Source organism: Podarcis erhardii, assembly GCF_964252035.2.
Source record: "Podarcis erhardii genome assembly, chromosome: 14".
Lineage (NCBI taxonomy): Eukaryota > Metazoa > Chordata > Lepidosauria > Squamata > Lacertidae > Podarcis > Podarcis erhardii.
Window position 1 is genome coordinate 26,084,138 of NC_138503.1, and position 20,668 is coordinate 26,104,805.

The 20,668-nt window shown below is 47.1% G+C and overlaps 1 protein-coding gene across 1 annotated transcript; it reads left to right on the forward strand.

Moving 5' to 3' along the window:
• Positions 1 to 515: 515 nt before the first annotated feature.
• On the forward strand, positions 516 to 20,641 carry HACD3 (3-hydroxyacyl-CoA dehydratase 3). Its single transcript, XM_081839131.1, has 11 exons — positions 516 to 685; positions 2,595 to 2,637; positions 4,408 to 4,481; positions 9,389 to 9,553; positions 11,674 to 11,725; positions 13,088 to 13,198; positions 14,634 to 14,761; positions 15,521 to 15,633; positions 17,651 to 17,757; positions 18,340 to 18,471; positions 19,107 to 20,641. The coding sequence occupies exons 1-11, from the start codon at positions 593 to 595 to the stop codon at positions 19,181 to 19,183; spliced, it is 1,095 nt and encodes a 364-aa protein (XP_081695257.1). The 5' UTR covers positions 516 to 592; the 3' UTR covers positions 19,184 to 20,641.
• Positions 20,642 to 20,668: the final 27 nt, after the last annotated feature.

Sequence of the window (20,668 nt, forward strand, 5' to 3'; positions counted from 1 at the left end):
TAACACATTAAGAAAGTTATAGAACTGCAAGTGAAGATCTCATAGTGTATCATTTTTAAATTGAAGTTCATTATTTTTATTATCATAAAAAGCCAGTTTAGGAGGATCCAGTGCAGTGCATGCGCCCGTTTTAGAAGACTCCGGATGGTCGAGGTCCAGCTTCTATCCTCAACTCTCTGCAAGGAGAAAGCTAGCATACAGAACTTGGGCTCTATTGGATATTTGGCGGGGGGGGGGCGGTGAAACCACCAAGGCCTCCCTGCAAACTGTGCATCGTAATCCTACTGTTATCATTCTTCCCCAGCGCCAGGCGCTTCTTGCCTGGTTTGCTAGCTTTCTCCTTGCGGGGAGTCGCGTCCGTTGCATGCGCGGGGCGGGCCTGGCTTCCTCCCCTCCCCGTCCCCCCGCCCCCAAAGGAAGCTGCTGCGCGAGGCGGAGTCTGTTAGGGTCGCGCGCGTCCCGAGAAGCGGAGAGGGCTCACGCGCACGTGGCCGCGCGCTCCCGATCCGCGCGGGCACCATTGGCGCCGCCCCTTCGCTTGCTTCTCTGCCTTCTCCTCCCGGCGCTTCCCGCACAAGACGCGAGGAAGAGGATGCCGAGCGCCGACGCCAGCCTGACCCCGCAGGTGCACTGGGCGCAGCGGCACCACCAGCTCTACCTGCGCGTGGAGCTCAGCGACGTCCAGGTGAGCGCCTGGCCCGGTGGGCTGCGGAGCCGGGGTGGGGGTGGGGGGGTTAGGTAGGTGTCGGTCGCCCCCCCCCCAACACGCAGTCTCCCCTGCGGCCTTTCCCTCCCCCACTCCTGCCCAAGGGATTCTGGGGCAGCCTCTCTTCTCCCCACCCTCCCGGGTGCCCTATAGATACCCCACTTCCCGGGGGGGGGGCGCAGGTGCTTTATTGATGCCCAATAAAGCACCCCCCCAAAAAAAAAATTCCCTAGAGCGACAGGTACGCCCGCAGGTGCTTCCACGGCGAAGCATTCGTGCTCCTTGATCGCCACCGATCCCCACTTGGCCGAGGAGCGTTTTGGGGGTGCTTTATTGGGCATCAACATGGGCAGGCCTCAGGCTGTTTGCAGAGGCGGCTTCAGGGCCATGCAAGTTAATAATGCAATCCTCGTTCTTTAGTAACATGGTGTGTGTGCCGGTTTTGCCCGGCGGGATCCGCAGGGGCAAGTGGGTGTGCAAAGGTGAAGGGAGAAAGCAGGTTATTATCTCTTCGATCTGGTTGGTTCCCTGTGCGCATGTGTGCATACCACATACATTTCACACACCTACATTTGACACAGCACACAGTTAACACACATTCCTCTCCCCTGCAGATAATCCTGGGAATTGTAGTGTCCCCCCCCCCACAGGGTGCAAGGAACTAAAGACTACAGTTCTCAGGATTTTGCACACCTTGGCACACCTTTCCCTTTTACAACCCTTCTCCTACAGGAAAGTTTCCCCCGTAAATCCTGCACTGGTCTCCGGCGCTATAAGGGTATTGCTAAAAACTTTTAATTTGATTCGATTTATTGCATTTCGATGCCGCTTTCCATTCAGAGAAATCTTATTTTATGAATATGTATTTGGTGTTGTAATTAATTTATATTTGTAAAATCATTCAAAATGCATCTCAAAGCGGCTGACAAAAACATAAAATGAAAGAGAACATCCCAAATACAGCACACATAAAACAAATCAATAAAATAATTACAATCTGTAAAACACTCTTAACGAAACAGCAGCTTAAAAAAAAAAAAGCTAAACATCATGGTTGCAGCAAAAACTCTTTATTACTGTACATGATCCGTGATTCAGTACGGCATTTATAATCTATAAATCAATGTTAAAAACATTAATGAAAAACGTACGCTAAGCACAAGTCCATACATACACTTTTCATGCCCCCCGTGACTCATATTCTTTCACACTTTTCAGTTTGTTAAAATACACATAAAATACACAATGTTAAGCCAGCTCAACCCTGTGAAGTAGGGTATTCTGAGAGCAAGCCCAAAGTCACCCCACAAGCATAGCTGTCAACTTTTCCCTTTTCTTGCGAGGAATCTTATTTGGAATAAGGGAATTTCCCTTTAAAAAAGGGGAAAAGTTGACAGCTATGCCCACAAGCTTCATGGCTGAGTGGGGATTTGAATAAAAGTATGTGCTTTCCCACTCCAAGCCGTGATGAACAGCAGCTTAGAATCTGCTGGGATAAAAGCGTGATAAAATTACCATTATGCCAACCTCTGCAGATCCCTGTCTCTGATAGTCTGCTTCTATTATTATTATTATTATTATTATTATTATTATTATCCACCCTTCATCTGCAAATACAAAATAAAGGCACAAAATACATGATAAAACCAGGAACAAAACCACCACAAACGGATAACACCCCTTCTACAACAATTCTGTAAATGGTTTTTAAAAATATATTTGTAGGCTTATGAAGCCGCTTCTCAGGCAAGAGCTACAAAAGTGAGGTGCAATAAGATACAAAAGGTTGTTGAAGGCACCTCGGGTAATTTAAATACAAGCAAATGGGCTAATGAAAACCTTTATCAGATCCAATACGGCTCTTTTTCTTTTTCCTCTTTCTCTGCAGGATCCTGACATCACAATTACAGACAATGTGCTCCATTTCAAAGGTAGGTCAGTTTTGTTGTGTTTTCATGATTCTTTCTGGAAGAAAATGGCTTTGGGATCTTGCTGTGGCAAGATTTTACGCAGTAGATGGCAATTTAGAATCGATAAATAATATGTAATATCCTTTTTTAAAATCACTGTTTCCTTCTGATTTTTGTTAAACTTTTGCTCTGGGGGCTGTGGAAGGAGAAGCCGTATTTGCATTTTAAAAGCGTGGGGGTTTTTTTGTCACAAGGCCTAAAACATAAAAGCCACTACTGTATCTGTAAAATTAACATGACTTTGGAGGCTTACATTCCATCCTTCCACACCTGTCCCATAATTTCAAACAAAATTCAACCTATTTGAATATAGCAGCGAAATTTCCCTGATCTATTGAGTTGACTATAAGCCCTGCTAATAATGATCTCTCTCTTCCAAAACATCTTGTGTACTGTTGCTGTTGCATAAGGAACTGACATTCAAATTTGAAAGATAAGTGGATACAATGCAAATGTTTGTTTGGTTTTTATTTTGATCTTCTGATTCCTCATCATGGATTTGCCTTATGTCTAAAAACTTGTAAGAGCAATGCATTGCATTACTTCAAAAAAACCCCAAAACCTCAACCCAAATCCTGTCTTTGAACTCATTATTACATAGGGGGGGTCCACTTACACACCATACATTTAAAGTACTATGATACCACTTTAAACACTAATGGCTGCTCCTCAAGAATCCTGGGAGCAGTAGTTTGTTAAGGGTTGAGCGCTGCAACCCCAGAGTCGGTCACGACTGGACCTAATGGTCAGGGGTCCCTTTACCTTTACCTTTTATGTGCACGCCTGGGACCCGGGTGGCGCTGTGGGTTAAACCACAGAGCCTAGGACTTGCCGATCAGAAGGTCGGCGGTTCGAATCCCCACAACGGGGTGAGCTCCCGTTGCTCGGTCCCTGCTCCTGCCCACCTAGCAGTTCAAAAGCACGTCAAAGTGCAAGTAGATAAATAGGTACCACTCCGGTGGGTAGGTAAACAGAGTTTCTGTGCGCTGCTTTGCTTCGCCAGAAGCGGCTTTGTCATGCTGGCCACATGACCCGGAAGCTGTACGCCGGCTCCCTCGGCCAGTAAAGCGAGATGAGCGCCGCAACCCCAGAGTAGTCTGCGACTGGACCTAATGGTCAGGGGCCCCTTTACCCCTTTACTCATTCTCAGAACCCTTAACTAACTGCAGCTTCCAGAATATGGCCTGTGGGGGGGGCACACTTACCACATTAAAATGCATTATTATTATTATTATTAGTTGTTGTTGTTGTTGTTGTTAATGTTTATTGGACTTGTTAGTTGCTTGTTACCCAAAGGTCTCCAAGTGACTAACAACACATTTAAAAACATAAACATAACTATATTAAACAATTAAAACAAAGCAAAAATGACCCCCATAACGAAGACAAGAAGCTTGGGCAGCCTTTACCTGGTTCTGAAAGATGTCAATGAAGGTGCTAGCCATGATGAGGACAGAAGTGAACTCTTGTCAATTTTAGCTGTTCCTTGACACCAGACTTGATATGTGGCGGGTTGTGCCTGGATGCGTCACTATGCCCTGCAGAGGGCCAAGTCCTGGTGTTTCTGATTTATCTTTTACCTGCTTTAAAAAAAAAAAAATTCAGGAAGGACAGACGGACAATTAACCTGGAAAGCCTTCTGAGAAACGGAGCTGTCATTCAGTTGCAGAGTTGTACCACTTCCTGCAATTCTCAAGTAGGTTTCTTACTTCTGCTTGTTTTTCTTCCTAGCTCAAGGCCATGGAGCCAAGGGAGACAACGTGTATGAATTTCAAATTGAGTTCCTGGCACCAGTGGACCCGAAGGTAACGGCTTCTGGTGTTTTCCTTCAGCTGAATTACAAGGCCAGTACTCTGACCAACAGGTGGACGGTGCTTTGGAGTTTTGTCTCTCATGGGTGGTTTTCTGCGTATACCTATGCAACCTTCAGAGTTCCCCCGAGTACGCTTATACTCAGAACTTCCTCTGTGACGGTACTCACTGGTACAGAATATTAATTTTATTCCCTCCCCCCTTACATTTACATCCCACCTTTTTTTCCAAGGAGCTCAGACTTCTCCTGCTTTCTATTTTATACTCACAGCAACCCTGTGAGGCAGATCAGGCAGAGAGACAGTGACTGAGCAGGGATTTGAACCCTGGTCTCCCAGGTCCCAGTCCAGCACTGTAACAATTACACGACAGAGGCTCTCACTTCTTTTTGCTGCTTATTGGAGCCATTTTGTGCTGGACCAACAGCACTTTTATCAGGATATGAGTACTGACACCTCATTTTTTAACTTAAAAAACAGTGCTTATACCTGTAGCAATCACGCAACTACCGTATCCACCCCCGCTTGACCAGTCCTCCAAACGCCGGCCAGACCTGGCAGGGAGACAGGTAGTTATGCGAGGTCACAAAACAAATCATAAGCTGCCGCCACCTCCTCTCCTGGGTCAACCCTCAGATGGGGTCCAAGGAGGAGGAGAACCCTACTTCAATATTTACCAGGTTGCCCAGCCCTGTGTCACTTTACTGTGACGCAGACAGAAATCCAACAGGTAGTGTGTACTAAGTGGTCAAGCACCAGTTCAGCTTCTCTGGGCAAAAGTCCTTTTCCAGATTTATTGAAAAAGCTACTCAAAGAGTAAAAGCTTGCACATTTCTTAAAAGGTTACAAACAAGAAAAATAACAACATTGCATAATATCACTAACTAAAACATACTCACAAAGAATCAGTAGTTCAAAGCATAGTAAGAAGTCACAAAGTCTGTTCTTCTGGTCAAACGCCCTCAGGCAAACACCAGGGCAAGGTAGTCTGCAATTTGCATTTGAATTCCCCAAACCTTTATCCTTGGAATACAGGTTTGGGAACCAATCATTTCTTTGGGTTAATTACCAATTTGCCAATGGCCGTATGATGAGACAATAACTCCTGATTGTCAGAAGACCCACACAGCTGAACCTTGTTTATTCTCAGAGACCTTGAGATCCAAAGGCTCTCCCTTCCCAGACTTCTCTGATCCATACCAGGCTCTTGAGCTGTAAATTACCTGATAGCCTTTTGCAACTTTTCACACTCCATCCATATTCAAGCCCATCTATGCCAGGATCTGCAAACCAGATAACATAGCATCCTGCCTAGAGTCAGGAGGCAATTTGATCTACACTTCTAAAGACGGAGTTTTACAATTACAGTGGTGCCTCGCAAGACGAAATTAATTCGTTCCGCAAGTTTTTTCTTCTTGCGAGTTTTTCGTCTTGTGAAGCACGGCTTCCCATAGGAATGCATTGAAAATCAATTAATGCGTTCCTAGGGAGACCGCCTTCAGACCAGGTCCGGGGACAGTCTGTCCCCGGACCTCTTCTGAAGGCTGGTGGGGGGAGAAGGACTTTTCTCCCCACCGCCAGCCTTCAGAACAGCCTTCTGAAGAGTTCCTGCAGGGCTGCCTAGGCTGCGGATAGCAGCCTGCTGCCCGGCGCGAGGGGCGCTCTGAAGCAGAGCGGCCCTCGCGCGGGGCAGACATCTGCAGCTTGGGGAGCCCTGCAGGACTTCCCCGCAGGGCTCTCCAAGCTGCGGATAGCAGCCTGCTGCCCCACACGAGGGGCGCTCTGAAGTAGAGCGGCCCTCGCGCAGGGCAGACATCTGCAGCTTGGGGAGCCCTGCAGGACTTTCCCGCAGGGCTCTCCAAGCTGCGGATAGGGGCAGGAGGCTGCTATCCGCAGCTTGGAGAGCCCTGCGGGGAACTCTTCTGAAGGCTGGCGGGGGAGAAGGGCTTTTCTTCCCACCGCCAGCCTTCAGAACAGCCTTCTGAATGTTGGCGATGGGGAAGAAAAACCCTCCTCCCACCGCAAGCCCTGGGAACAGAGGAGAAGCGCTGCGCGCCTTCTCCTCTGTTCCCGGACCTCCCACCGCAAGCCTTCAGGACAGGTCCGGGAACAGAGGAGAAGGCGCGCTGCGCTTCCCCGCTGTCCCCGGAGATTTCCCTATGGGCTTTCGTCTTGCGAAGCAAGCCCATAGGGAAATTCGTCTTGTGAAGCCACTAAAAATCGGAAAACCCTTTCGTCTTGCGGGTTTTTCGTTTAGCAAGGCATTCGTCTTGCGGGGCACCACTGTAAAGAGACCAGATCTCTATTTCCCAGAAATCCACAGTTTTTACTCTGCCACAATGCATCACGCCTACATGAACCAAAGTTTAACATACTAAGATTTCCCAACTTCACTGTTGTTGTTGTTGTTTAGTCGTTTAGTCGTGTCCGACTCTTTGTGACCCCATGGACCAGAGCACGCCAGGCACTCCTGTCTTCCACTGCCTCCTGCAGTTTGGTCAAACTCATGCTGGTAGCTTCGAGAACACCGTCCAACCATCTCGTCCTCTGCCGTCCCCTTCTCCTTGTACCCTCAATCTTTCCCAACATCAGGGTCTGTCCCAGGAAGTCTTCTCTTCTCATGAGGTGGCCAAAGTCTTGGAGCCTCAGCTTCACGATCTGCCCTTCCAGTGAGCACTCAGTTTTCCTTAAGAATGGATAGGTTTGGTCTTCTTGCAGTCCATGGGACTCTCAAGAGTCTCCTCCAGCACTGCAATACCCCCTTTTGTTTCTCAGTGATTCCCATCTTGAGTTTGCTGTTTCAGAGAATGATGGTGTGGCCATGCAGCTATGTAGATAAGATCAGCATGTGGGATTGCTCAGTGGTTTTTGCAACTCTGAAATTCCAGTCAGCACTGTTTGTGTGATAAGCCAGAATCCTGTGCGTAGGTTGTGGTATTAGCCAATGAAGTTGGCTAATGCTTCCTGCCTTGGGCAAGAACCTGCTCTGCCTACATGCCAGCATCCTAGAGCTACCTGCTTCTGCTTATCCTAGAGAGTTCCTTGGAGCCACTTAAGTATCAGATACCTGGCTCAAGTTTCCTGCAGTGCTCACCTAACCGCTTGGATGGGGGAACCTGCCTGCCTGGATCTTAATTTCTGCAATCCTCCTGCCTGCAAGGGAACAGAAATGTCAAAGCCCCCTTAGAAGCTGGAGCAATTGTGATTTCTATGCCAAAAGCTCAGTCACAACTGTAGAGTTCCAAACCCTGACAAGTGAGAAATAAGAAATTGGCCCCAGTCGAGCACACAGATAGGGGCCGGCTGTACACAGAACTGGTTGTACAAAGTAACCCAAACAAGTTATGAAAGACAGTGAGAGAACCCTGAAGTTAGTCGTGCTCAAAGTAGAGCCATTGAAAAATGGGTTTGTTTTAACTAATCCTGGATAGCACCAAATTACTGTGAAGCAAGAGAAGGGATGGCTTTCCAGTCGTAGTCACATGTCAAAGTGCTACAGAAATCTGCACAGAAATGACTCCATAATTCTTGACTGTGTAGCCTTGTTCAGTTGTAACCATCATAGTATGATAAAGAATGGTTTTGGCTATCAGACTGACAGGCACCTAACTGAAGTATCCTGATGGCCTAAGAGGAAGAGAGCCTTGCTGCTTCCGGTGTGAAATATGGTACATTCTGTGCCAAATCAACAAACAAGGAGTGCACAATAGACATGAATTTTGTGGGTATTTTGCAAAGTCGTTACTTATGTCAAAATGTATCTTACAGCAATGGCATTAGTATTACCCCTTACGTCTAGGAACAGGGCCACACCCCTCTGAAAGTTCATTGAAGGTCGCAGCGCCCTTGGTATTTTTTGCCACTGAATGGCAAAATATTCACTGAACACACTACCTGCAACCGTCGTCGCAGGGCCGTTTTGAGGCTCAGGGTCTCTTTAAACCACTGCTAAAATGAATATTTGAGCGCCCTCCATTTCAGCAGTGGAAACTGCTTTCTCCTCCAGGAGTAAGGTGCACATCCAGCCAGGGGCGTAGGAAGGGGTGCGGTGGGGGATGAGAGCCCCTGGTGCCCTCACTGAAGGGGGTGACATTTGGCGAGCTGCCCACCTGTGACTCCCAAGCCTACCCCGAGCCGTTGGGGTAAGGGGGGAGCTGTGCCACTTTGCCAGCGACATTCCCCCCTTCCCCCTTCAATTTGACAGCTTGGGGGAGGCTTGGGAGTCGCGGGTGGGCAGCTGCAGGGCGCGCACACCTCTCCAAACACCCGAGTGGCTATCCCGCGCTTGGGAGGGCACCCTCCATGCCACGCCCCCCTTGGGAGTGCACCCGCCCTGCACAGCGTGGGCATATGCTCCGCCGCTGCACCCAGCACCTATCAGTGCCCTCCAGCTCTAGAACGTACCTTTGAAGGCTTGTCCTTACCTGCATCACGATGTCAGGTGAAAAGAATCCTGTTGGGCCAAGGCTGGCGTGCAGGCGGAGCTTCCTCACCTGTGCAGTAACGGCTTGGGTCACAAATCTGAACATTCAGTTTTAAAAGTTGCGAATTAGTAGCTTGGTATGGATGCTTTTGCAAGGCCAGGATAGCCTGTGTTGAGTAGCACTGCAGGTTATCCACAACAGTGCTTGTGTGTGTGTGTGTGTGTGCGCGCGCGTGCGATTTTTGATGAAGTTATTTTCAACCCAGAGCTGTTTGATAATGGAACGGTCTCCCTCGGAAGGTGGCGGACTCTCCTCCGTTGGAGGTCTTCAAGCAGAGGTTGGGGGGGGTCTGTCGGGGCCTCTTTAGCTGTGATTCCTGCATTGCAGGGGTTGGACTAGATGAGCCTTGGGGGCTCCCTTCCAACTCCAGAATTCTGTGTGACTCAGTACCGGTGCTCTGTGGTTGTCTTCTTTCAGCCAGCCTATAAAATGACACAGAGGCAGCTGAACATCACCGTAACGAAGAAGGAGAGCCAGTGGTGGGAACGGCTGACCAGGCAGGAGAAGCGGCCGCTGTTCCTTGCTCCGGACTTTGATCGTTGGTTGGATGAGTCGGATGCTGAGATGGAGCTGAAAGCCAAAGTAAGGCCTAGCCAGTGATCCACAGTGTGCTCTGTCCCATCCCTGCGCCATGAGGACATGTGGGCCTGTCTGCTTGGCTGATGATGGAAACAGACTACAGTGGTACCTTGGTTCTCAAACTTAATCCGTTCCGGAAGTCTCTTCCAAAACCAAAGCGTTCCAAAACCAAGGCACGCTTTCCTGTAGAAAGTAATGCAAAACGATTTAAGCCGTTCCAGACTTTTAAAAACAACCCCCAAAGCAGAAATGTAACATGAATTTTACTATTTAACAAGACCATTGATCCACAGTATGAAAGCAATAATCAATGTACTGTACTAGAAAATAAATAAGACAGTATTGTAGTTGATAAAAATTTTAAAAATAATAATTTCGTAACTTCACTGATGATAGTCATTGTTTGGATGGGGGGCTTTCATCCATTTCTGCAGTCACACAATCAATCAATCAGTAGCTGAACTGGGTTCCACACAGTCACAAAAACAAATTAACCAGAAAAGCCTCAAAAACAAAAACGCAAAATAAATAGCCAAAACAAAAGCGCCAAACTTAATCCGTTCTGGAAGTCCGTTTGACTTCCAAAAGGTTCGAAAACCAAGACGCAGCTTCTGATTGGTGCAGGCATCCCATAAACAATAGCTGACAACTGCATTGGACGTTCGGCTTCTGAAAAACGTTTGAAAACTGGAACAGTTACTTTTGAGTTTTCGGCGTTTGAGAACCAAAGTGCCACTGTATTGCCAGCCCGTAACTCCAGTGTTCAAATGCTTGCACTGGCTGCCTATGCTCTCCTAGGCCAGGTTCAAGGCTCTACTATATATTTACAAGGCCCGCCACAATTTGGGTCCATGCATCTCTGTCCAACTACTGAAGTCTTTGGGGGGAGTCACTGTTAGTTTCCAGGCCCAGTCCAAAGGGCTGGTATCGACCTATGAAGCCTTACATGGCTCAGGACCTCAAGACTTGTAAGGATTGCCTCTCCCCATACAAACCGACCCGGACCCTGCAGTTGTCATCTGAGGACCTTCTCCATGCCCCCCATCCCAGAAATGTGGCAACAAGAGAATGGGGCCTTTTCTGTGGTAGCTCCCCAACTGTGGAATACTCTCCCCAGAAAGGCTCGCCTGGCGCAATCATTACATGTCCTTGAGGTGCCAGGCAAAAATATTCCTCTTTAACCAGGCCTATGGCTGTTAAATATTCTATGGCCTGCAAAAGTATGGGGGAGTGGAATGATTGTTTTATTATTAGGCTATCTGTCGGTATGCTTTTTACTCTGTTTTTAATTATGTTTTTAATCAGTGATGTTCTGTAATGTGTTTTTAATGTTGTACACTGCCTTGAAATCTTTTGATAGAGGGTGGTATATAAATAATATAATAATATAATAATTGTTGCTACCCCATGGCTAGAATGCCCACCAGGAGCTGTGCATCCAGTATTGTGGGGCTGGTTCCATGGAACTCCCTTCCAGCTGAGGCCAGACAGGCTCCCTCCCTGTTGAACTTCTGCCTACTGAAAACCTTTTTATTTAAAAAATAAAATTCCAGCAGGCATTTTAACTGATTAATTCTGATGTAATAGTTCGTTCGAAGTCATTTTTATTTTCATTGGATTGAGTTTATTGTACTCTGCCTAAGAGGCCATTGTAATGAAGTGGTAGAATAAGTTGTCTAAACATTACAGTGAGTGTACGAAGCACTTTGAACTGTGCTATTTTAAATGCTAAGTAGTGTTGTTTTTTGCAAAGGCAGATTTTGTTAAAGGCAGACAGGACTGCGAAGTGATTAAGTAGCAACTGCAAATGGAAGGCAATACTTAGCAGGGACTTTTGAGAAAGAGGAGGAGAGGCAATTTAAAATGAAAGCAAAAATGAAAGAGAATGCCCCAGGCAAGTTGGGGGCTGGAGGGGGGAAAAAAGAGCTGAAACTGGAGGCCATCTGAATTGTCCAACAGACACCATCGTCCAAGAACACGCTGGCTCAACATCAGCTCACGTTGGATGTTGTTGAGTTGGTTTTTCTGTTTTGTTTTTGGGCAAAGGTCTGTCCCAAAAATCAGCAGGCGGCTTCCCAATGGCACTAAACACTTGCTAAAAACCCATCTTGCTCATTTTTTAGGAGGAAGAAAGGGTCAACAAAATCAGCATAGAGAACCGCATCCCCAAAGACCGTAAGTAGCCAGTAACTTTTGTCTGGTAAACCTTCTTTCTTTGCCAGCAAGATTTCTTTACTGCTCCTCCAATCTCCCAGTTTAGATACCACCCCATATTTTGTGAAGCTGGAGGTACGATGGACTGGGAAGACTGGGAACAAGCAGGTCTATATAGACTTAGGGATTTTTGTGTAAATGTTTTCTCCCTACATGAAGAACAGATTTTGGTTAAGATTAGAAATGCAACGTGGTCACAGTTTAATTTTGATTGGTTGCTTTTCTTTCTGCTAAAACCATGTACTCACCATTCAGTCAGACCAAGTGTTGGCCGCTTTAGAACAACTAAGCAATTAAACATGAAAAGTACTGGGATAGCTCAGTTGGTAGAGTATGAGACTCTTAATTTCATTGGGCAAAAGATTCCTGCATTGCAAGGGGCTGGACTAGATTGCCCTCATGGGTCCCTTCCAACTCTACAATTCTATGATTCTATAAACTTACGGTCAATGTTCCTGCTAAATCAAAGGGTGTATAGTATCAACTATACACTAAATATTAATAGAGGTAGAATTTGGGAATTCTGGGAAACGGACCTTCAAGTAATGAAACCTGCTTTGCGGGGAAAACACATTTTAAAACAGTTTTGGCCCAATTAAGGGAATCTTCTTTGAAACTCTTACATAGGTGGCACCTTTCCCCCTTGTGAATAACCCACATGATACCAGGGGCAACATCAACCTGTTGGAGGGAATATGGAGAGACTGGATCCTACAGACATATGTGGTGGTTTTGCAAATCTGTTTCCCCATTTTGGGTTCTGGTATTTAAAGAGTTGAGTTTAATACACAAACTGGAGCTGCAGCCTTCCCCTCCAACTTGATTTACTTGGAATTAAAGGACATGTCTGCTCCAGCAGCTGCTCATAAAGACCTTTTAACATTCCTCCTTGCAGGAACACATATGGAAATAGTCACGCGATGATGGCGAACTGCCTTGGGCTTCAACGTTGAAGCATGGTGCTCCAGAGCACGGACAATGGCCCTGGCTGAAAAGCTGGCATGCCAGATTCGTGTGACAAAGGGCATTCTAACCCCCATCTTTTCTCTAATGTGTGGCAACCGTTTTTGGATTATGTGTGTCAAGAAGATTGCGTTCATAACCCACCGAGATCTCACAGTAATATGTGGAAAAGTTTTTTGGTGTGAACTGTAAGAATTCAATTTGATATTTTTAAGCAACATGGTTACGTAGTTTTATGTGCGGTGTGAAAAATGAATGTATATAAAAGAAAGCCTTTGTCATCGTGCCTCCGACCAGACAGGATCTTGTATTCCACTGACTTCTGCCATTTAGCCCCTCTTCTTCTACAATGCCTTGCAGCTTTCCGGCACCTGAAGAGAGGCTACCTCTTCATGTACAACCTTGTGCAGTTCCTGGGCTACTCATGGATTTTCGTGAACATGACAGTTCGGCTCTTCATGCTGGGGAAAGGCAAGTGACCCTCTTCGTCCTCTTGTCCCTGCCGGCTGGTGCTCCGCTGCCAAGTTCAATCCCTGGCTGCTCTCATTTAAAAGGTCCTTGAGCAGCAGTAGAGCGGCACATGCAGAAGTTCAGGGCTGTTTCACAATAGATACAGCCACACCCCCTTCTAAGATTATACAATAATCTTGCAGTTATGCAATAATAATAATAAATGGGGATGCATTGCAGCAGTCAGTGCAGATCTCCCTTGGGCTAGATCTGGTGTTTTCTGTGCACATACATGGGCAAATGATTTGGAGTGCTCCAGTGTCATCTTTCAGAGTGACTTAAGTTGTGTTTACAGTGGTACCTCGGGTTAAGTACTTAATTTGTTCTGGAGGTCCGTTCTTAACTTGAAACTGTTCTTAACCTGAAGCACCGCTTTAGCTAATGGGGCCTCCTGCTGCTGCTGCGCCGCCGGAGCACGATTTCTGTTCTCATCCTGAAGCAAAGTTCTTAACCCGAGGTACTCTTTCTGGGTTAGCGGATGTTACAGATAGGTAGCCGTGTTGGTCTGCCATGGTCAAAACAAAATAAAAAAAATCCTTCCAGTAGCACCTTAAAGACCAACTGAGTTAGTTCTAGGTATGAGCTTTCGTGTGCATGCACACTTCTTCAGATACACTGAAACAGAAGTCACCGGACCTTTCTATATAGTGAGAAGGTGGGGAGGGGGTTAGCGGAGTCTGTAACCTGAAGTGTATGTAGCCTGAAGCGTATGTAACCCGAGGTACCACTGTACTTGAAATTCTGTTGTATGGAACTTGCACGTTCTTTTGAAGCGGAAGTCGCTTGCAGCATTCTTAAACTCTTGCTTTAAAGCATACAGAACAACAACTCTTGTTGTGGGATCTTCCTACACATTCTTCAGAGTGACCCTAGGAACCAGTCCTCAGTGGCTGACTCACTTCCTTTCACTCCGATTGGCTGCAATTAGAAGGCTTCTCGGTGTTTACATAGTTTTCTTTTCATGCTGATTGGGCAACTCAAGGGCACTGCAAAAATAGTAATTGATCTTTGACACACACCACCCCCCAAACTGTGGACCGCTACAACTCTTATCTTGAACGGAAGGGGCTGGAAAGAGGGCCTGGGGGGGCTGCTGCTGTTTGGAATAGACAAGATGGGAATCAGTGGTTTGCCTTAATATAAGGCAGCCATAAATTTTGTTGTTGTTGTTGTTGTTGTTATCAGACATGTTAGTTGTTATGCAGAGGCCTCCAGCCAACATACTTGAAAACACAGTGGCTGAAGAAACCGTTCTCTGAGAAGCCTGACTCCAGAGTTCCCCTTGCAAAGTTCCCCTGTTCTTTGGATCCGGTCATTTTTCAATTTCCAAGGTGCAACGATCTCTTTTTTTAAGGAGTTCCAAAGAGTAACCTTCTTGCCTGCCTCTTTCTTGCAGACTCTTTCTTTGATACTTTCCACACGATGGCAGACATGATGTACTTCTGCCAGACGCTGTCTCTCATTGAAATTGTGAACACCCTGATTGGTCTGGTCCGGGCTCCTTTCATGCCTGTCATCCTCCAGGTAATTGCACTTAGAGAGCCAGCAACCCCTCTCTGGTGACTCCAGGGGCCATATTCCAAAATTGGCCAGGGCCTCCTGGCTCCCATCTCAGCCAAATGCCCTTTATCTCTCTCTCTTTCTCTGCTGGAGTTCCAACAGAATGGGGAGGCTGTGGCAGAGCCCTCCTCAATTGTGCACCTTAGCTTCTCTCTCCTGGAGAGGCAGTGACTGTGCCAAGGTCACCCAGAGGGCTTCATGACCGAGTGTGGGATTTGAACCCTGTCTCCCAAGTCCTAGTCCAGCACTCTAACCACTGCACCACACTGAGCCTCATCATTCCTCTGGGGATCTCAAGGTGGCCTATGTGGTCCTCCCCAGTTTTATCCCCACAGCAACCCTGCGAGGTAGGTTCAGCTGAGAAGAGTGACTGGCCCAGGGTTGCCCTGTGGGCTTCTAGGTCCTAGCCTGGCACTCTGACCACTACACCACCCTGGTTTGATCCTGCCTGTCTCCAGTCTTGGGCCTGTTTTCATGTGGGCAGCCTTAATTGGCAGTCTGGCAGAGCCTTTCACACATTAATTTCTGTTCTCCTTTTCACAGGAAGAGGAGCTAAATCACATGGAGGTCAATTGCTCTCATGATCTGGAAGCATGTTGAATACAGTACTAGCTCCCTCCTAACCTCTGGCTTAGAGAGATGCAGGCAGAGAGATTGCTACGTGTATACCATTTATCTGTTGCAAACGCTTCTACGTCTTTCTCTCCCCTCTTCCTGCTCCAGGTCTTTGGGAGAAACTTTGTGTTGTTACTTGTCCTTGGAGGTGTGGAAGAAATGCAGAGCAAAGCTGTCGTCTTCTTCATCTTCTATATTTGGAGCATGGTGGAGATCTTCAGGTATCGGGGAATCTTGCTTTGCAGTCCCAGGCTGCTCTGTCCAGCCAGGCAATGGCCCATCCAGCCCAGGATCCTGTTCAATTTCTCACAGTGGCCAACCAGATGCTTCTGGGAAGCCCGTGAGCAGGACCCAAACACAAGAGCACCCTCCCCTTCTGTGGTTTCCTCTGTGACCCCCCCCCCCGACCGCCTCTCCCTTCCATATTCAAATCATTCCTCAACACAGAACACAGCTGAGCTCAGGCTTAACCCTTTCATTTATATCTCAGCTGAAAGGAAGCCACTGTCTGTGCTGTGGCCTGCTCAGCTTAACCCAGACTTCCTCAGACTCAGCATTCCAGGTGTTTTTTGAGACTACAATTCCCATAATCCCTGACCACTGGCCCCCCTAGCTAGGGATCATGGGAGTTGTAGGCCAAAAACATCTGGAGGGCTGAGTTTGAGGAAGCTTGGCTTAACCCCTCATTTGCTTCCCTCCACTCCCTGCAGTGAGTGAAGGGCTGTAGCTCAGAGGTAGAGTATCTGCTTTGCATGCAGAAGGTTCCAGGTTCGATCCTTGGCATCTCCAGGTCAGGCTGGGAAATGCTGCCATCTGAAACCCAGGAGACCAGCCAGTTGTAGACCCAGGGTGACTAACTCAGGGCCCATGAGCTGTATCTGACGCCCCAATTTGTTTTCATTTACTTTTTTAAATTTGTTAAATTTACATCCCACCTTTCCTTGCAAAGGAGCCTAGGTAACAAAAATACAAATAAAATAAAAACATACTCCAAAAATTTAAAAAGCCTAGTAAGACTCCTAAAAACAAATTTTAAGAACATTTTAACTTAATCATGTGTACAGGTAGGCCTGCTGAATCATAAAAGCTTGCAGCAGGCATCCAAAAGAGTGCTGCGAAGGTGCCTGCCAGGTGTCAATAGGGAGGGAGTTCCAAAGTACAGGTGCTGCCACGCTCAAGGAATGGCTTCTTGCAAGCAGACATTGTGTGGAGCTTGCAGAAGTGCAAGATCCGCAGATTGAGGTGATAGACTTGGTTCGAGCTGGGTTAATTAGTAAATTTAGTTAATTTGACCGAATTTGTCTATACCGCTTTAATTATAAAAACCTATTGAGTAAATATAAAGTATACATAACATTTTAAAAATAAATAAAACATATACAGTGGTACCTCGGGTTAAGAACTTAATTCGTTCTGGAGGTCCGTTCTTAACCTGAAATTGTTCTTAACCTGAAGCACCACTTTAGCTAATGGGGCCTCCTGCTGCGCCGCTGCTGCACGATTTCTGTTCTCATCCTGAAGCAAAGTTGTTAACCTGAGGTAATATTTCTGGGATAGTGGAGCCTGTAACCTGAAGTGTATAACCTGAAGCGTATGTAACCCGAGGTACCACTGTAAACAATTATTCCTGCATTCCAGGGGGTTGGACTAGATGGGCTAGACACCTTGAGATATATATATGAAAATCAGCAGTTAAAAGTATACATTGTAAAATACAATTACTTATTAAAACGCATGTCAACATTACACTTCTGGGTAGGGCTTGTCTAAATAGTTTTAGCAGATGCTCAAAACAGAGCACCAAAGGCCATAATATATATTTTTTTGTGCTCCCCCACAAGCCCCATCCAAATTCTTAATGTATTTTTTATTTTATTTTTAATGAGGGCACCAGGTCGAGGAAGCTTTTTATTGTTGCATTTGTATCCCACATTTCTTCCACGGAGCTCAAAGTAGCAGACCTGGTTCTCCTCTTCATTTTTTCAGAGTCTGGGATGTAGGTTAGGATGAGAGACTGTGACTGGCCTAAGGGCACACAGTGAGCTTTCTTGGCTGAGTAGGGATTTGAACCCTGGTCTCCCAGGTGCTAGTCCGACACTATAACCGCTACGCTCCCCTGGCTGTGCTACGTCTTTTCAGCTCGCTGCCATTGTTCATGCTTTCTCCTTCCTTTCCCTCCTGAGGGGTATTTGGTGGCTGAGCCTGATGAGCCACTGACTTGCAGGGCTTCCCTTCCAGGTATCCGTTCTACATGCTCTCGTGCCTCGATATAGAATGGAAGATCCTGACCTGGATTCGATACAGCATCTGGATGCCCCTCTACCCTCTGGGGATCTTGGCAGAAGGTATGCTGGAGAGACAGGCGACTGTGTCGACACCCGTTACATAGCACTGCAAACTTTCCATCCAGTGCCACTCAGGGCTCAGAATCAGCCTGTGCCAGATGTGGGGAACCTGTGGGCCTCCAGATGTCACTGAACTACAAGCCCCATCAGCCCTGGCCCTTGGCATTGCTTGCTGGGGCTGATGGGAGTTGCAGTTTAGCCACATCTGGGAGGTTAAAATCTGATCTTCATCACCATCCCAGGAATGGGTTCCAACTTCCGTCACCCTGGACTGTTGGCTGTGCTGGTTGAGGCTTATGGCAGTTGGAGTCTATCAGTAACATTTTCTCCAGCGCTGCCCTAGTCCTGGGTGCCTGAAGATTGGAAGCAATTCTTCCAGCCTCGATTGCTGTACATTTACCTGATTTTCTGAGCTCCCTGCCTCCTGTTGTTCACATGATGAGCTCCCTGCCTCCTGTTGTTCACATGTTGTTCTCATGTTTTGCTGGAATCGAGGCTGAACGAAGCTGCATGTAAACTGTAGCCCTTTGCTCTTCCCCGCACGGTGCCTTGACCTCAAGCCCTATTTCCTTCTGTTTCCAGCTGTCTCCGTGATTCAGGCTATTCCCATCTTCAGCAGCACCGGGAGATTTAGCTTCATGCTGCCCTACCCGCTGAACATCACCGTTCCCTTCTCCCTTTTTCTCCAGTTCTACCTTGTCTTCTTGTTTCTAGGTGAGTTTCAGATTACCTTGCAAACAAGGTAATGTGGGATTGGGGTGGACTTCATGAGGACTAGAATTGTTCTTGGATAACTTGGTGGTAGTAGTAATCATCATCATCATCATCATCATCATTAGTATCCTGCTGAAGGGAACTCTCCTCCCAGGGTAAGGTTTTGCACAAAGCTCTGCAGAGTTAGGGGTCGTCATAAATTGTCACCTTGCTTTACATTCCTTTTTCTCCCCAAAGAATTGCTGGCAAAGTCCAGACGTTTCCTGCCCTCCCTTCTCCAATCTTTGTTTGCTAAGGCAGGAACAGAGCCACACCAAGTGAATAAATACTGGCACACAGCCCCTACTGCAGTTGTTTAAGGGGGAGGGGTAGTTTGGGGCCTTGCAAGGCCAGAAGGGCATGGTGAGAGGCCACTATTCACAGAGATAACGTTACTCATTTATTAAATCTCTATCCTGCCCTTTCTCCAAAAGGCACCTAAGGCAGGAGACATTGAATAGTTCAATCATTACAATTTAAAACCATCTACCAGCATGTTAGACTGGTAATTTGGGGAGCTTGAGTACCAGTACTCTCTCTCTCTCTCTCTCTTGGCACTGCTGGCCTTGGGAGTTCAGACTTTTTCCTTCCTCCAGGGCCGTTTGTGAATTTCCGCTACCTCTACAAGCAACGGAAGAGACACCTTGGACCCAAAAAGAGGAAAATGCACTAGGCCGAAGCCTGGAATGGTTCCTTTCTCTTCTTCTAATCTACCTTGAAGGCAGGGTTAGGGCTCTCTCCTAACGGTTTTACTTACCCTGTTGATCTGAAAAATCAGTTTTGTACAGTTATAGCCAACATGCATCTCCCCTCCCACACAAAGATGGATCCAGGTGACATTCCCCATCTCCCAGTTAGGTCCAGCGACTCTTTGGTCAGCCTGAAAGGCTGAGCCAATAGTCGTAGCCCTTGTGTCCTGTGCTACCTGCAAATAAAACTGACCCCCTCAGTGGGAACACAACTCCCTGCCGTCCAGGAGCTGAGCAGTGTTTGCCGGGCTAAGTCCACAGGTGGAGGCAAGAGCTTCTCCATGCAGAAAATTATTTATTTTTATGGGTTTTCCCAGTATCAAAACCTTTGGAATGGTCCCAGAGCAGGGAAGCTAGCTGGTCACTGCTTGTTGCTGAGGCTCCCAAGCCAAAGTCCTGAGCAGGGTGGTAACCTTAAGCACCCTTTCCTCTAGCCAAAAGTGGTGTGCTGGTGGTTTATTGAGGCCTGCCTCTCTTTCCTTCTCCCTGCAGTGGAGACGGCCAGCTGTGAGGTTAAGTCTCCCTCAGAATTGCTACTGGCATGCCCTTCTATGCACATCAGGAGTGGGGCACCTGTCACCCTCTAGATTAGTGTTTCCCCGAACTTGGGTCCCCAGCTGTCCACTCCCATCATCCCTCGCTAGCAGGACCAGTGGCCAGGGATGATGGGAGTTGTAGTGTTTGGAGACCCAAACACTGCTCCAAATGTTGCTGGACTTCAACTCCAACTAATTCTGTGTGTTGGGCATGCAAGCAGGGACCAATGGGAATTGGGAGTCCCAACATCTGGAGGACCACAGCTTCCCCATCCCTGGATTCATTTATTTCTTACGTCTATATTCTAAACCCCTTGATGTGGAAGGACATCCTGTTGATTCAGAACTTCTGCAGAAAGACACCTGTTGCTTCTAGAGTTGGCTTGATGGGACCTCCTCCAGCTCACCACCCAATATCACAATTCTGCTATTGGTGCAAGAAGGCTTTTGAGTGGCTCCATGGTTCTAGATGTGCTTTGTCTTTGAGGGGTCTTAGAAAGGCACCATCCTGCCTTTTAGAATTGGGATGGGGAGAGAAGCACTATTTATCCACCAGACTGGGCACAGGCACCCTCCTCAGGGCCAATTTGGAGGTGACAGTTTCACCTTAATTTACTCCAGGAGGGTAAATGGTGGGGTTTGGGGGACCCAAGTCCTGATCTGCCAGTAGTGACACTGACTTTCGACCGTAGCACACAGGGCACCTTACTAAGCCCTTTCCATTGCTGTTCCATCTGTTAAAATTACAGTCTAGGGTGCAGGCACTTTTGTCATGAATCTGTATTTGCTGGTCTTTCGGGAGGCAAATAGAATGTGTATTTCTAATAATAAAGATTTTAAAACATCTTTTGTGCACTCATTGCCGTTTTCTTT

Bases quoted from the DNA above. Each gene is read 5' to 3' on its own strand.
- HACD3 (XM_081839131.1), top strand. From the start codon at position 593: ATGCCGAGCGCCGACGCCAGCCTGACCCCGCAGGTGCACTGGGCGCAG. The intron at 686-2,594 runs GTGAGCGCCTGG...CTTTCTCTGCAG, and splicing joins TGGAGCTCAGCGACGTCCAG to GATCCTGACATCACAATTAC. The intron at 17,758-18,339 runs GTATGCTGGAGA...TTCTGTTTCCAG, and splicing joins TCTGGGGATCTTGGCAGAAG to CTGTCTCCGTGATTCAGGCT.